This window comes from Alligator mississippiensis, chromosome 7 (genome assembly GCF_030867095.1).
Source record: "Alligator mississippiensis isolate rAllMis1 chromosome 7, rAllMis1, whole genome shotgun sequence".
Lineage (NCBI taxonomy): Eukaryota > Metazoa > Chordata > Crocodylia > Alligatoridae > Alligator > Alligator mississippiensis.
In genome coordinates, this window is record NC_081830.1 from 8,258,379 (window position 1) to 8,273,673 (window position 15,295).

General features: G+C 59.9%; 1 gene segment (V, D, J or C); it reads right to left on the minus strand.

The window, feature by feature from the left end:
- Window positions 1–3,654: 3,654 nt before the first annotated feature.
- LOC132251718 (T cell receptor delta variable 2-like) lies at window positions 3,655–4,215 on the minus strand. The segment is given in 2 exon segments: window positions 3,655–3,959; window positions 4,170–4,215. Coding segments are annotated over 2 exon segments (351 nt in total).
- Between the last annotated feature and the right edge of the window lie 11,080 nt (window positions 4,216–15,295).

A 15,295-nucleotide genomic window follows, 5' to 3' on the forward strand; every position in this document is an offset into this window, starting at 1 on the left:
GGCAGCCATGGAAATGGGACTATTTTTTATGGAGCTTCAGCAATCTCCCAGTTGCCAGAGAATGACTTGAAGAATAATAGTGCTAATCTGTGGCCATTGTTCTCCTGCCCATGGAGGCTCCTTCAGCAGGTCCCACGCAGCACTTCCACGCTGGGCTGCCTGGCTGCCGGCCTGTCCTTCATCCATCTGTCCATCCTTAGACATACCTACCTGCCAGCTTTCCCTCTCACAATGCCTACCCCTCTTTCCATGCAACCCTTTCTCTCATGTGTGTTTGTGTGCCTGTACGGAGCAAAGAGAGGGACTTTTCTTTAAACAACCCCTGCCCTAAAAGTGCTGTCCCGGTATGCAGCCATGCACATGCTCACGCCTGCCATCCTCTTCACCTCCCGATTAAAAGTGTCCCAAGACTGTTTGGACTCTGCAGTAACAGAGATCTTCCCCGCCGCAACTGCTCGCATTTTTTTCTCTCAGAGGGTGGAGGTGTGTGTGTGTGTGTGTGTGTGTGTGTGGGGCAAGATACAGGAAACCAGTGGCTCCACTGCATCTTCTCCATCACTCATGACGGTGACCTTCCCACCTCTCATGCCAGGGTGCTAGGCAGCAGGGGAAGCAGGAGATCCAGAACAGGCTGCCCCAGATGGGCCTTCTCCTGCAGAAGAGCCGGTGCACCCTGAGCAGCCAGACCTCACTTCCCAACGGGGATCATCTCCTGGGACGCGATAAGGCGTCAGCTTGGCATCCTCCCGAAAATCAGTTCTGCCTGGCACAGAGCTAGAGACCCAGCTCTACATGTGCCCCACAAAACCCATCATCCTTTTCCTTTGAGCCCCGCACTCTGGCCTGATTTTAGGACAGGGCAAATCCATTGGAGCTAAATAGAGTCAAGACGCTGAGTTGGTGTCGATCAGCTGAGCTCCCTGTCTTTCCACGGACACTCCGTGTTTCACTGCCTTCAGGAGGTGGTGGTGGGCGCAGTACAGAGGCTGTCCTTCTGCAGTGGAGCCCTGTTTCTAGACAGCATAGATAGAGCTAGCTCTGAGTTTTAGTTGGGAAGAAAACTGTCTGACATCTCAGGTACCAGGACAGCCTCACTGTAGCAACTCTTTTCCCCACTTCCCCACTCCCCCCAGTTTTTATTTTACTATAATCATAAACTAGAAAGTTGTGCTTCTTTGCTGCTCCTTTTGAGTTTATCTTGTCACACTCTGTGTGAATCTCACTGAGGTCAACCCAGTGCATGTGAGCACTGATTTCCTTCCAGTATAGGCAAGAGTAGATCCTTCTGGATCACTGCATATGAGTAAGAGGTCACCAGGGCCTTCGACATGTAGGCCTAGGTAGGAGTATGGCCTTCCTTCCAGATCCCAGAATATTGCTCCAAATATTTTCTTCAGGTTAGTAGGAAGTCGAGTGACAAAGCAAGGTTGCGAGGATTTCCTCCACAACGGCAGGTTTCTGCATATTGATCCCAAGACCTACTGACCTAGACTCTACCTGTTTTTGTAACAGTTCTTCGTGGAGACTACATTTCGGTGCGCAGAGCTAGGGCCCCCCTCGCCCCTCCCAGCCTTGGCTGCTTCCAGCCTAAGGGCGACGGCACCAACTCAGCCAGGAATCGGCTGGGCAGCGCCTGTTCTGGTGGGAGTCATATCCTCACTTAACCACTGTCTGCCCTACACCATGCCACCCAGCGGGGCGACGGTCTCCTGGAAACAGGGAAGAAAGCAAAGCCGCCACCACTGCATCCCGTCTCCAGCAAGGGAATCACGGGCTCCAACAGGCGCAGAAAAAAAAGAGCGAGAGAGGCGAAACGTCTGCCTTCCGCAGGCCCCGATCCTGCACCAAGTCTTCGCTGAGCCCCGCCGGGTCGGAACGCCTCATGACACGTAGGCACAGGCAGGGCTCCGGGGTGAGAGGAGTAGTCCCGAGCTGCGAGCCCCCTGGGTCACGGGACAAGGCTTTCCCAGAGAGGGAAGGGCAGGGGCTCGGGAGGAGCCGGCAGGAAAGAATCGGGGTCTGTGACTACGGAGGACAGAGACTGTCTGCTGCGAAGGACGATGCCGATCCCTCGTGGCTGAAGGAGGCAGGTACAGGGGAGGGGACAGGAGTGGGAGGGAAGGGACCGAAGCCCTTCCCGGGCCGGATGCCGCACGGCGGGGCCGTGGTGGTGGGTTCTCTTCGGTTCAGTGCTCCGAGTCGGAACCTGCCGCCGGCCCGCGCCTCCCCCGCACGGCGCTCACAGCAATTGGAGAGGGGAAGAGTTGGAGAGGGGCAGGGACGGACGTCTCTGTGCTGAGACTGGTTTTCTCTATCACCATGGACCGACCAACGGACAGGTGAGATTTCCAAACTCGGCCCCAAATCCTCCTGCAGTTACTGACGGCTCCGCCCGAGTTTCCAACGAGCCAGACCTCTCAGCTCCCCACCCGCGCCTTTCCCCTAGGAATTGAGGCTTCAGATCTCATTGGGCAGGAGGATCCTCTGGGATCTTCCGCTTCAAGCGCATGCGGCTGGGGCCGCACGGGTCTGGGCATTGGACTCCCGTGGCTCCCAGTCGGAGCGAGGCACTTCAATCAGTTCAAACTAGTCCGGTCCAGCCGAATTTATCTCGGGACAGACAGGTCCTCTAAGCCAGCCTTCCACAATCCAGGAAACCCTAACGCTCCTGTTCCGCGAGAGCCGGCACTGGAAGGCTATTGCCGGGGCCAAAGGACTCGAGCAGCCCCTCGGTCTCACTGACCAGGACCCCAGACCCCCACGCGTGACTCCGGGTCCTCCCCGTGCTCCCTCGGTCACTTGCAGTCCTCAGTGCTGCCCGGGATCCCGTGATTCCCCCTCACTGTCGCGTCCCGCCACACACACCCCGCCTGGCACTTAGTTGCGGGCCGGAGGGCGCTGCCCCGCGTTGCACTAGCGGGCAGGGGCCGCCCGCTGCGCCCGCAGGCTGAGGTGGAGCTTGTGGCCCCGGTGTCCCGCTGCGAGGAGACCCGCGGCGGCGCTGCTCCGCTGTGGCGCTCCTGTCCCTCGGGATGTGCCCGTGCAAGGCGACGAGGAGCTGCCCAGACCGCTGCTGGCACCAGGCCGTGCCGGAGTGCCCCTGATCGCCACGCACTGCCCTTCCCGGGCTCCCGGGCCGTCGGGCGCTGAGTGAGCGACTTGCCGGCCCCTGCCAGGGTGGAGTGGCCCGTCCAGGATGGCCGCGGCCCCGCTCCGGCCCGAGTCGCCCGCCCAGAGCTGCTCTGGAGCCAGGAGAAGCAGGAGGAGCAGCAGTCACCGGGCCCACGTGCGCGGGGAGGGGGCCAGGGGGACCCCAGCGGGCAAGCCGGCCCGGGGCGGGGCGGGTCTGAGCTGGGAGCGGCTCTCACAGCCCCGAGGAACCGGGCGGTTAGTAGGAGCGGTGCGGGCGGGTTCGCCTGTGTCTCCGCTGCCGCGTGTGCGGGTTTCTGCTTCTTCAGACCGCCTGGTTCCGCGGCTCCTGTCTGCCAGTGCGGGAGACTGGCTCCCCGCTTCTCTCTCCCTGCCTTAAATATCCTCCTACTCCCACTGCTCCAAATCCCCGCCCCACACCTCACTGCGGCCTGCGGTTTGCAAAGGCCCCTCGCCCTCTCCTTCGCCCTCTCGGTTTTTGCTCGGCTCCGCAGCCCGGCGGTGTCACCGTGGTCTCGTAGCGCAGTAATACACGGCCCGGTCCGCCCGCGCCGCCTGCAGGAGCCGGAGCGTGAACCTGTTCTCGAACCTCTTGACCTCCCCTTCAAAGCGCCCCTGGAAGCCGTCGCCGTAATAGCCCCCTTGTCGGAAAATCCAGGTCAGGGTGCCCTGCTCCCCCTTCCGGTACCAGTACATCCAGTAGTTGCTCATGTCCTCTCCCTCCAGGCTGCAACTGAAAGTCACTTCTTCTCCCTCTCGCACAGTCTTGTCCAGGGCATCCTGGCGCACCAGCACGGCGCTCCGGGCCGCTGGGGAGAGAGAGCCGGTGTTGAGGAGCCAGAGGCCCGGACCGGCGGGAAAGGAGAAGAGAACCGGGGAGGCGCGGGGAACAGCGGCTGTGGGGCTGGGAAGGAACTGGGCATCCTACGGCACCCCCCCCCCCCCGACCCCATCGGCTGTGCCCAGGAAATCAGGGCAGAAGTGGGGCCGCCTTCCCCCACGGGTCCTGTCCTACGTACTTGTGCAGACGGCGCCCAGGAGCAGGAGGAGGCAGACGCTGCCCATCTCCGCCCCGGGCCCGGCACGTCCTCACGCCGCCCCGCTCTCCAGCCCCAGGGCTCGGGCCCCGACCCGTCCCCCGCAGGAGCTGCGCGGCAGCGCGCGGTCCGTGCGCCGCACTTCTTGTGCCAGCCCGGGCCCGCACGCGGCCTGCCTGGGACTGCGCTGGTGCCCGCGGGGAGCGAGCTGTGCGGGGCCGGCTCAGGCAAGGAGCCCTCCGGGGAGGCGGGCCCGGCCCCAGGGGCGGCTCCGACCGCAAGTGCAGCTGCCGCTTCCTCGGACGTGTCGGGGCGGGACGGGGAGGCCGGGCTGGTCCCGCGGGCTGTGCTCTGCCCCTGCCCCGGCCGTGAAAGCGGGCTGAGGAGGCGGCGCCTGCGACCTGGGAGGTCGGCTGGGCTGGGCTGGGCTGGGCTGGGGGGGTCAGTTATTTTTCTGGCACGGGGGCGCAGCAGGGAAGGGAAAGGTCCCGCCTTCCCTCCGCGGGTTCAAGCCCTAAACTGATGCCCGCACGTAAAGGAGGCCTCCGGGGCTGTACCGGGCCCTTGGCCCATACTGAGAAATCCCGAGAGGCTGAAGTAGGGGGAGACGGGACAGAGGCTGTAGTTGCGGTGCCACCGTGTCGGCTCCGGGCGCCCTGTCGCTGCGCACATGAGACTCTGGGGTCCGCACAGCGCCTCCTCCCTCCCCTCCCCTCCCCTCCCCTGCCCCGCTGCCACCAGCTCCTTCCCTTCCCCGGCGCTGGGCGCTGCAAAAGGAGCAGCAGCGCCGCCGTCGGCCCCTGCCTGGGGTTACAGTCAGCCTCCATCTCCTTCTTCAGCGGGGACCAAGCCGTGGTGACCGCAGGTCCCCAGCCCTGCCCGTCTGTCTGTCTCAGCTCCTTCCAGTGGCGTCCGCCGGCTCTCATCTGCCTCCCTATCCACCCCCTGTCACCTGCGTGAGTGTTTCCGCAGGGGCAGGACCCCAGACATGGGTGAGGACTCTACTGTGCCGGGCACAGCACAAGCATAAGGAAAAGATGCTTCCCACGAACCCTCCCCACTGCCAGTGCCCGGCTGGGATTAGCGGTAGGAAGACACTGAGCTTTCCCTGCCGGTCTGTGCTGGGGGGCAGGAGCCCGCTCCTCCCCGGGGAGGCAGGGACCAAACCGCGCTCTCCGGCCTGAGCGCGGCTGCAGCTTCCTCGGAGATGTGGGCGGGGCGATTAGGGCGCCGGTGCTCACGGGGACCCCGCGCTGCACCCCGCACCCAGCGGAGCCGATGGTGAAAGAGGACGGAGGAGTGTGGAGCACGCATATGGCTGGGGCCTGCGACTGAAGAGGTGTCCGTGTTTCTTCTACCCCCGGAAATAGGTTTGCTGCCGCCGGAACTGCAGTTAGACGAAGGAAACTTTCCTTCTTGCCCCCTTTCGCGTGTATCGAACTGCACCTGTATCGCATTCAGCTCCTGCGCCCGCACACCATGAGGCAGGCTGGTACTTGGTCATGACCCAAGCTGCGGTGCTGAAGAGGCGCATCATGTCAGGCCTAGCCTCATTGTCTTACATGGGCTCCGGGTCCGCGCAGATGTGTTTGGGTGTGCATGGACGGTTTGAAAGGAAAGAATGGCCTTGAGAGACCGAGGCGGAGCGGGGTCGGCGGTGAGTGCGGGAGAGCAGGGAGGCAGGTCTTTGTTCCCGGTGGCCTCATGTTGCGTGGGTCTGCAGGCCCGTGCTTATGGGGCCTCCCAGTGCCTGCCCCGTTGCCCAGAGCACAGGCGCTGACAGTCCCAGTTTCTTGAGGACATTGTTAATCTTTCTAGGAGACCCAAATGCCTTCTCCAGCTTCCGTGCCAACAGAACAGAGAAAGCTCCCGAAAGTCTGTGGAAATGGAGTGTCACACATACAACTCTTTGTCTTGCACACAAATGCACACACACTTGCATGTGGACAAGCATATGTATACTGTCTCTCCCTTATAGTGTTCACAATTGCAGTGAGAATCTCTTTCCCTCTTCCCTGCTCTGTGGAGTCCTGTGACCCTGCCTCGGGACTGGCCTCAAAGAACCAATGGCCAGGTGCTCTTGCGTTTTATTCTCTCCCACAGCTCTGTACCGCATTCAGCCCTCACTCCCCTGCCCGCACCGCAACGAGGCAGGCTGGTACTTGGCCATGGCCCATGAGACTGTGCTGGAGAGGCGCATCGTTGCAACCAAAGGCTCGTTGTCTTACATGGGCTCCGGGGCCGCGGATGTGCCGGGTGTACCTGGACGGAGTGAAGGGAAAGAGAGGCCTTGACAGACTGAGGCTGAGTGGGGTCGGCTCTGAATGTGGGAGAGCAAGCGGGCAGGTCTTTATTCCCGGCGCATCATTTCGGCTGGGGGCTGCCCTGTGGCTCTGCAGGCGCGTATTTCTAGGTCCCTCCCAGTGTCTGCCCTGCTGCCAAGATCTCCTGGAGTCTCCCGAGCGCCAAAAAGGGACAATGGTGCCAGCGCGCCGCCTTCCCGTCAGTCCGTGTATTACTGACTCACATTGCGTTTCCTCCACGAGCAGATACCGAGCAGCACTTACCGTCCTATCCCTGCCTGGCTGTCCGCCCCCCCCGTGCCCACCCGTCTGTCTGTTCTCTTTCCAGTAATATCCATCTGCTCCTCTTTATCTCTCTGCGCGATCTCCCCCTGTCCATGAGGTCCCTGTGAGATGGGGACAGGACAATAGTCCACACATACATCGTGTCACACGCCAACCTCAGCTTGTGTGTCCTCTCCACCCAGTGTGTCTGTGTTGCTTTGATTGAGAAGATCTCTTCGGAAGTTCGTGTGAGCTTCCCACGGCTCCCTGGGGCTCGCGGTTTGCAGAAAACCTGCCCGCCAGTTCTTGCTCGGCTCCGCAGCCCGGCGGTGGCACCGTGCTCTCTGCAGCGCAGTAATACACGGCCCGGTCCGCCCGCGCCGCCTGCAGGAGCCGGAGCGTGAACCTGTTCTCGGAGCTCTTGACCTCCCCTTCAAAGCGCCCCTGGAAGCCGTCGCCGTAGTGGTCCCCTTCTCGGTAAATCCAGGTCAGGGGGCCCTGCTCCCCCTTCCGGTACCAGTACATCCAGTAGTTGCTCATGTCCTCTCCCTCCAGGCTGCAACTGAAAGTCACTTCTTCTCCCTCTCGCACAGTCTTGTCCAGGGCATCCTGGCGCACCAGCACGGCGCTCCGGGCCGCTGGGGAGAGAGAGCCGGTGTTGAGGAGCCAGAGGCCCGGACCGGCGGGAAAGGAGAAGAGAACCGGGGAGGCGCGGGGAACAGCGGCTGTGGGGCTGGGAAGGAACTGGGCATCCTACGGCACCCCCCCCCCCGACCCCATCGGCTGTGCCCAGGAAATCAGGGCAGAAGTGGGGCCGCCTTCCCCCACGGGTCCTGTCCTACGTACTTGTGCAGACGGCGCCCAGGAGCAGGAGGAGGCAGACGCTGCCCATCTCCGCCCCGGGCCCGGCACGTCCTCACGCCGCCCCGCTCTCCAGCCCCAGGGCTCGGGCCCCGACCCGTCCCCCGCAGGAGCTGCGCGGCAGCGCGCGGTCCGTGCGCCGCACTTCTTGTGCCAGCCCGGGCCCGCACGCGGCCTGCCTGGGACTGCGCTGGTGCCCGCGGGGAGCGAGCTGTGCGGGGCCGGCTCAGGCAAGGAGCCCTCCGGGGAGGCGGGCCCGGCCCCAGGGGCGGCTCTGACCGCAAGTGCAGCTGCCGCTTCCTCGGACGTGTCGGGGCGGGACGGGGAGGCCGGGCTGGTCCCGCGGGCTGTGCTCTGCCCCTGCCCCGGCCGTGAAAGCGGGCTGAGGAGGCGGCGCCTGCGCCCTGGGAGGTCGGCTGGGCTGGGCTGGGGGGGGTCAGTTATTTTTCTGGCACGGGGCGCAGCAGGGAAGGGCAAGGTCCCGCCTTCCCTCCGCGGGTTCAAGCCCTAAATTGATGCCCGCACGTAAAGGAGGCCTCCGGGGCTGTACCGGGCCCTTGGCCCATACTAAGAAATCCCGAGAGGCTGAAGTAGGGGGAGACGGGACAGAGGCTGTAGTTGCGGTGCCACCGTGTCGGCTCCGGGCGCCCTGTCGCTGCGCACATGAGACTCTGGGGTCCGCACAGCGCCTCCTCCCTCCCCTCCCCTCCCCTCCCCTCCCCTCCCCTGCCCCGCTGCCACCAGCTCCTTCCCTTCCCCGGCGCTGGGCGCTGCAAAAGGAGCAGCAGCGCCGCCGTCGGCCCCTGCCTGGGGTTACAGTCAGCCTCCATCTCCTTCTTCAGCGGGGACCAAGCCGTGGTGACCGCAGGTCCCCAGCCCTGCCCGTCTGTCTGTCTCAGCTCCTTCCAGTGGCGTCCGCCCGCTCTCATCTGCCTCCCTATCCACCCCCTGTCACCTGCGTGAGTGTTTCCGCAGGGGCAGGACCCCAGACATGGGTGAGGACTCTACTGTGCCGGGCACAGCACAAGCATAAGGAAAAGATGCTTCCCACGAACCCTCCCCACTGCCAGTGCCCGGCTGGGATTAGCGGTAGGAAGACACTGAGCTTTCCCTGCCGGTCTGTGCTGGGGGGCAGGAGCCCGCTCCTCCCCGGGGAGGCAGGGACCAAACCGCGCTCTCCGGCCTGAGCGCGGCTGCAGCTTCCTCGGAGATGTGGGCGGGGCGATTAGGGCGCCGGTGCTCACGGGGACCCCGCGCTGCACCCCGCACCCAGCGGAGCCGATGGTGAAAGAGGACGGAGGAGTGTGGAGCACGCATATGGCTGGGGCCTGCGACTGAAGAGGTGTCCGTGTTTCTTCTACCCCCGGAAATAGGTTTGCTGCCGCCGGAACTGCAGTTAGACGAAGGAAACTTTCCTTCTTGCCCCCTTTCGCGTGTATCGAACTGCACCTGTATCGCATTCAGCTCCTGCGCCCGCACACCATGAGGCAGGCTGGTACTTGGTCATGACCCAAGCTGCGGTGCTGAAGAGGCGCATCATGTCAGGCCTAGCCTCATTGTCTTACATGGGCTCCGGGTCCGCGCAGATGTGTTTGGGTGTGCATGGACGGTGTGAAAGGAAAGAATGGCCTTGAGAGACCGAGGCGGAGCGGGGTCGGCGGTGAGTGCGGGAGAGCAGGGAGGCAGGTCTTTGTTCCCGGTGGCCTCATGTTGCGTGGGTCTGCAGGCGCGTGCTTATGGGGCCTCCCAGTGCCTGCCCCGTTGCCCAGAGCACAGGCGCTGACAGTCCCAGTTTCCTGAGGACATTGTTAATCTTTCTAGGAGACCCAAATGCCTTCTCCAGCTTCCGTGCCAACAGAACAGAGAAAGCTCCCGAAAGTCTGTGGAAATGGAGTGTCACACATACAACTCTTTGTCTTGCACACAAATGCACACACACTTGCATGTGGACAAGCATATGTATACTGTCTCTCCCTTATAGTGTTCACAATTGCAGTGAGAATCTCTTTCCCTCTTCCCTGCTCTGTGGAGTCCTGTGACCCTGCCTCGGGACTGGCCTCAAAGAACCAATGGCCAGGTGCTCTTGCGTTTTATTCTCTCCCACAGCTCTGTACCGCATTCAGCCCTCACTCCCCTGCCCGCACCGCAACGAGGCAGGCTGGTACTTGGCCATGGCCCATGAGACTGTGCTGGAGAGGCGCATCGTTGCAACCAAAGGCTCGTTGGCTTACATGGGCTCCGGGGCCGCGGATGTGCCGGGTGTACCTGGACGGAGTGAAGGGAAAGAGAGGCCTTGACAGACTGAGGCCGAGTGGGGTCGGCTCTGAATGTGGGAGAGCAAGCGGGCAGGTCTTTATTCCCGGCGCATCATTTCGGCTGGGGGCTGCCCTGTGGCTCTGCAGGCGCGTATTTCTAGGTCCCTCCCAGTGTCTGCCCTGCTGCCGAGATCTCCTGCAGTCTCCCGAGCGCCAAAGAGGGACAATGGTGCCAGCGCGCCGCCTTCCCGTCAGTCCGTGTATTACTGACTCACATTGCGTTTCCTCCACGAGCAGATACCGAGCAGCACTTACAGTCCTATCCCTGCCTGGCTGTCCGCCCCACCCGTGCCCACCCGTCTGTCTGTTCTCTTTCCAGTAATATCCATCTGCTCCTCTTTATCTCTCTGCGCGATCTCCCCCTGTCCATGTGGTCCCTGTGAGTTGGGATCAGGACAATAGTCCAAACATACATCGTGTCACACGCCAACCTCAGCTTGTGTGTCCTCTCCACCCAGTGTGTCTGTGTTGCTTTGATTGAGGAGATCCCTTCGGAAGCTCGTGTGAGCTTCCCACGGCTCCCTGGGGCTCGCGGTTTGCAGAAAACCTGCCCGCCAGTTCTTGCTCGGCTCCGCAGCCCGGCGGTGGCACCGTGCTCTCTGCAGCGCAGTAATACACGGCCCGGTCCGCCCGCGCCGCCTCCAGGAGCCGGAGCGTGAACCTGTTCTCGGAGCTCTTGACCTCCCCTTCAAAGCGCCCCTGGAAGCCGTCACCGTAGTGGTCCCCTTCTCGGTAAATCCAGGTCAGGGGGCCCTGCTCCCCCTTCCGGTACCAGTACATGTCATAGGAGGCCATGGAGCCTCCGTCCATGCTGCACTGGAAGGTCACTTCTTCTCCCTCCCGCACGGCCAAGTCCGGGGGATGCTGCCGCAGCAGCACGGCGCTCCGGACCGCTGGGGAGAGAGAACAGGCGTGATCAGGATGGAGAGACGGCCCGCCGGGCACGGGGAGAGGGGCAGCGCAGGAGGAACCACCCATGAGAGGAGCTGCCTGGCCTCCTAGCAGCTCCTCCCCGGCCCGGCCTGGCGGTGTAATAGCACGGCAGGAGGGCACGTTCCCCAAGGATTTCTCTCCTACTCACTTGTGCAGACGGCGCCCAGGAGCAGGAGGAAGCAGCCCCTGCCCATCTCCGCCCCGGCCCCCGGCCCGCAGGTCCTGCCCCCGCCCCGCTCCTCAGCCCCAGGTCTCCGCCGCGGGCCCTTGCCCCGCACGAGCTGCCCGGCACTGGCGCGTCCTGGCTCGCCGGGGCCGCGTGCACCGACATGAACCGCGGCGGGGCTGAGTGCGCTGCGGGCCGCGGGCTGCGGGGACCCGGCGCTGCGCGCCTCTGCTCCGCTCCGCCCCGGGGAGGCGGGTCCCGACCGCACTTGAGCTGTTGAGCGGGGCCGGGTCCAAAGGAAACGCAGCCGCAGTTTCCTTGGGAACTGAAAAGGACTGATGAGGCACGATGCTCACACGGCGCTGGTCTGCAGCCCGCACCTATGGAGCGCTTTGGGAATATTTTCCCAAGGGGGCTAAGGATATTGGCACCTGGGTGCCCTGGGATTGCAGGCCGGGGTGTGTGGCAGTGGCCCTTCAAGCCCAGGCTGGACATCTCCTATGCTGGGGCATTTTGAGACAAGGAAAAGATCCCTCCTTACCTCACTTGGTTGATATCAAACTGTATATATATGCTGACACCTGATTCCTGGTAGTTAGCGGGTGTAGTGAAAATGTCCTACTCCTGCAACATGTCCGGTGCTTCCTCTTAAATCTTCAGTGTCATCGGCACAGAGCTGCCTGCACCTATATTTCACTTGGATCTATCAGAGGAAGAGCTGATGGTGGAGCAACTCGTTTAAGATTTGTGAGATTGAGTTCGGCTTCCAGGTTCCCACTCAGAACTGGGTATTATGGACTGAGGCAGGCCAGTTTCTCAAGGTGGAGATGGGCAGCTGCTGGGCTCCTTGAAAGCTCCTTGGTGCCCGGATCCCATGGGCATCCACAGGAGTGAGGTTAGGAACCTTCGGGCATCATTAGGATATTGAAAATCTACAAAAACTTGTCTCATAATTTCTCGGCTTTCTTTTTCACCTTGATAAGTGGGACCTGCCTCTTTCTCCCAGGCAATGAGTGCTTCTGATGTGTGGTCACTATTTGATAAGGGTGGAGGGAAGAGCATGGAAAAATGTAATTGTATCTGAGTTGAATGTGTTGAAGCAGGAATCGCTGTGGGCAGAGTTGTCCAAGGAGGCATGCCGGTGGCATCTGGCCCAGCTGGAGGTTGACATGAGACCACCTCTCCTCTGGCTGCAGTGGCGGTAAACTCCAGATTCTCCCTCCCTTCTGTGACATCTCTTTCCTGCTCTTGGGGTGCGGTGGAGCCTGGTGGCAGGAGGGCGCTACACATGCAGTAGGGGACATGCAGGTTGCCCATGTAGAACGATAGGGGCTAACTTGTTTGTGCTGCTCATGGCAGGGGATGGAGCTATTCAGCAGGTAGCACAAGCACAGCATGGTCCTCAGCCCACACAGCAGTGCCCACAGCTTTTGGGAGCTGAAGAGCCCTGATTAAGAGAACTGTATCTGTACCTGAATTCTGTATCCGGGTTTGTGAAAAAGTCCCGACCACAGACTGGTGTAGTTGTATGTCTCTAAGGATGGTACTCCTGGGTCTGCTCCTGCTGATGTCCTGCGGGGTAGGGATGGTGGCAGCCATGGAGATGGGACTGCTCTGCATGGAGCTCCTGATATCTTCCAGCTCCTGGACAATAGCTTAAACAGCAACAGTGCCATCCTGTGGCCATTGCTTTCCTCCTGCCCATGGAGGCTCCTTCAGCAGGTCCCATGCAGCACTTCCACACCACACTGCCTAGCTCCCGGCCTGTCCTGCATCCATCCATCCTTACCCATTTGCACCTACCTGCCTGCCAGCTTTCCCTCACACAATTCCTGTGCCTCTTTCCACCTATGTCGTGTGTGTTTCTTTGGGTGTGAGGGCAAGCTGAGAGGGAACTTTTTAAAACAACCTCCACCCCAAAAGTGCCATCCTGGGATGCAGCTATCCAGACACTCACATCCGCCATCCTCTTCACCTCCCAATTAAACATGCCCCAAGATCTGTTTTGACTCCACGGTAAGAGAGATCTTTCCTGCCAACACATCTTGTGTCCGTGTTTCTTCTACCCTGGGATAAAGATTTGCTGCAGCCGGGCACCGCAAGTTTAGACGAGGGAAAGTGTCGTTCTTTTCTCCATTTGGACATATCGAACTGCATCTGTACCGCATTCAGCTCTTGCTCCCTGGTCCCGCATGCCAAAGAGGCAGGTTAGTACTTGGCCGCGACCCATGGGCTGTGCTGGAGAAGCGCATCATCTCAGCCAAAGGCGCATTGTCTTACATGGGCACTGGGGCCTCAGATGTGCGGGATGTGCCTGGATGGTGTGAAGGGAAAGACAGGCCTGGAGAGACTGAAGCTGAGTGGGGTTGATGCCGAGTGCGGGAGAGCAGGTGGGCAGGTCTTTGCTCCCAGTGACATCGTGTCAGGTGTGGGTTGCTCTGTGGAGCTGCAGGTGTGTCCTTGTGGGTTCCATCCAGTGCCTGCCCCAATGCCCAGAGCACAGATGCTGACACTCACACTGTGTGAGGATGAGTTTATTGAGGACATTGTTAATCTTTCTACGAGACCCAAATGCCTTCTCCAGCTTCTGTGTCATCAGAACCGATAAAGCTACGGGAAGTCGGTGGAAATGGCAGTGTCAGACATACAACTCTTGGTCTTTGTCATGCACACAAGTGCACACATGCACTTACATGGGGACAAGCATGTGTATACTGTCTCTCCCTTATAGTGCTCGCAATGTCAGTGAGAATCTCTCTTTCCCTCTTTTATGTTCTTGCTCTTGTGACCCTGCCTCCAGACTGGGCTCAAAGAACCAATGACCTGGGGCTTTTTTCTTTTGTTCTCAACCACAGCTCTCCTCCAGGATACAATCCTCCTATAGACAAAGACAGCTGATGATATTCACAGGCTTGAGCTTGCCCTGGTTGCTGTTAACCATGCATGTGCCATTTAAGTAGGTAAAGGGCTATCGAATTAGAGTAATTCATTTTCATTATTGTTATTTTTAAAGCAATTCAGTTTCCCTTTTCCCCCTTCCCTGCCCAATTCCAGTGAACGGCTTTCATGTCACAAGGTCCATTCATTTTAGTGGGACTGTTGCAAGGCTTGTAATGGAGCTCAGCACTAGGAAAATTGCAAGGGAGAGAACAGAACTGCAGAGTGTGGCAAATGACTGCGCACTTTTCCCGGGCTTGCAGGTCTTGGTTTTGTTATTGGCTTTCAAATCCTTTCCTGTCTGCTGAGCTATCTCCAGTGCCACATGTTTTCCTTTTGGATGAACTCTTCTTTATTTTCAGGTCATTGCCTTGGTGATTGTTTCTTGCCTCTTGAGGTTTTGCATTCCGTTCTGTTATCAGATGGTGGTTCTTTTTATTCTGAGTTTGTTATAGCATTCCAGGTGCATCCGTTGATCTCAAATACCCAAGAAACCCATGAACAAATCCAACCCTGCCACAGCCCTCCCTTTATGCTGCAGTCCTTTTCCTGGAATTAGCAATAAATCTCAGAGGGCCTCACGAACATTTTCTGCTGCTTGGTTTTTGTTCCAGCCCTCCATGTGTCTGTATCACCGTGTGTGTACCTAGGGCACAGTAATACTTGGCAATGTCTGCTGTTGTCACAGATAGCAAACTCAGAGAGAAGTGGTTTTTGGAGGTGTCTCTGGAGATTTTTGTTCTGTTTTGGAGAGATGGTGCATATTGTGTGCCTCCAGTCCCATCTATCACACCCATCCACTCAGGGCCTTTTCCTTGGAGCTGTCGGTACCAATGTCCTCGAAAGCCTGTGGTTGTGATGAGTTTCCCGGAGACTGCACAGGTGAGAGTGAGAGGCTCTGAGACCTTCACAGTACTGGGGCCAGACACCAGCAGCTGCACTTGGGAATGAAATCATGGAAACAAGAGTGGGAGACAGCTTTAAGTCAAGATATCATCTGGATTGTGGAGAATGGAAAGCTGCTCAGCAGCTGCCCAGCACTTCGGTCTCACACACATGCTAAGATGCAAAGACAAGCACAAGCCAAAGGATTCTGGGGGAGATATCAGACTAACTAATATTGATTGACTCCCAAAGCACACAGGATTACTCACACATGAAGGCACACACATGCTCATTAACGTTCACCCAGGCATTAATGGCTAGTGGTGCCATGGCTAGTGCAGCTCACAGGAATTCCTTCATTGTAAGGCACAAATGTCATGAGTTGTTCAGTTTGGCTTGTAACGCAACTGATCCTGAAAGGCCCAGCTGATCGTACAGAAAGGG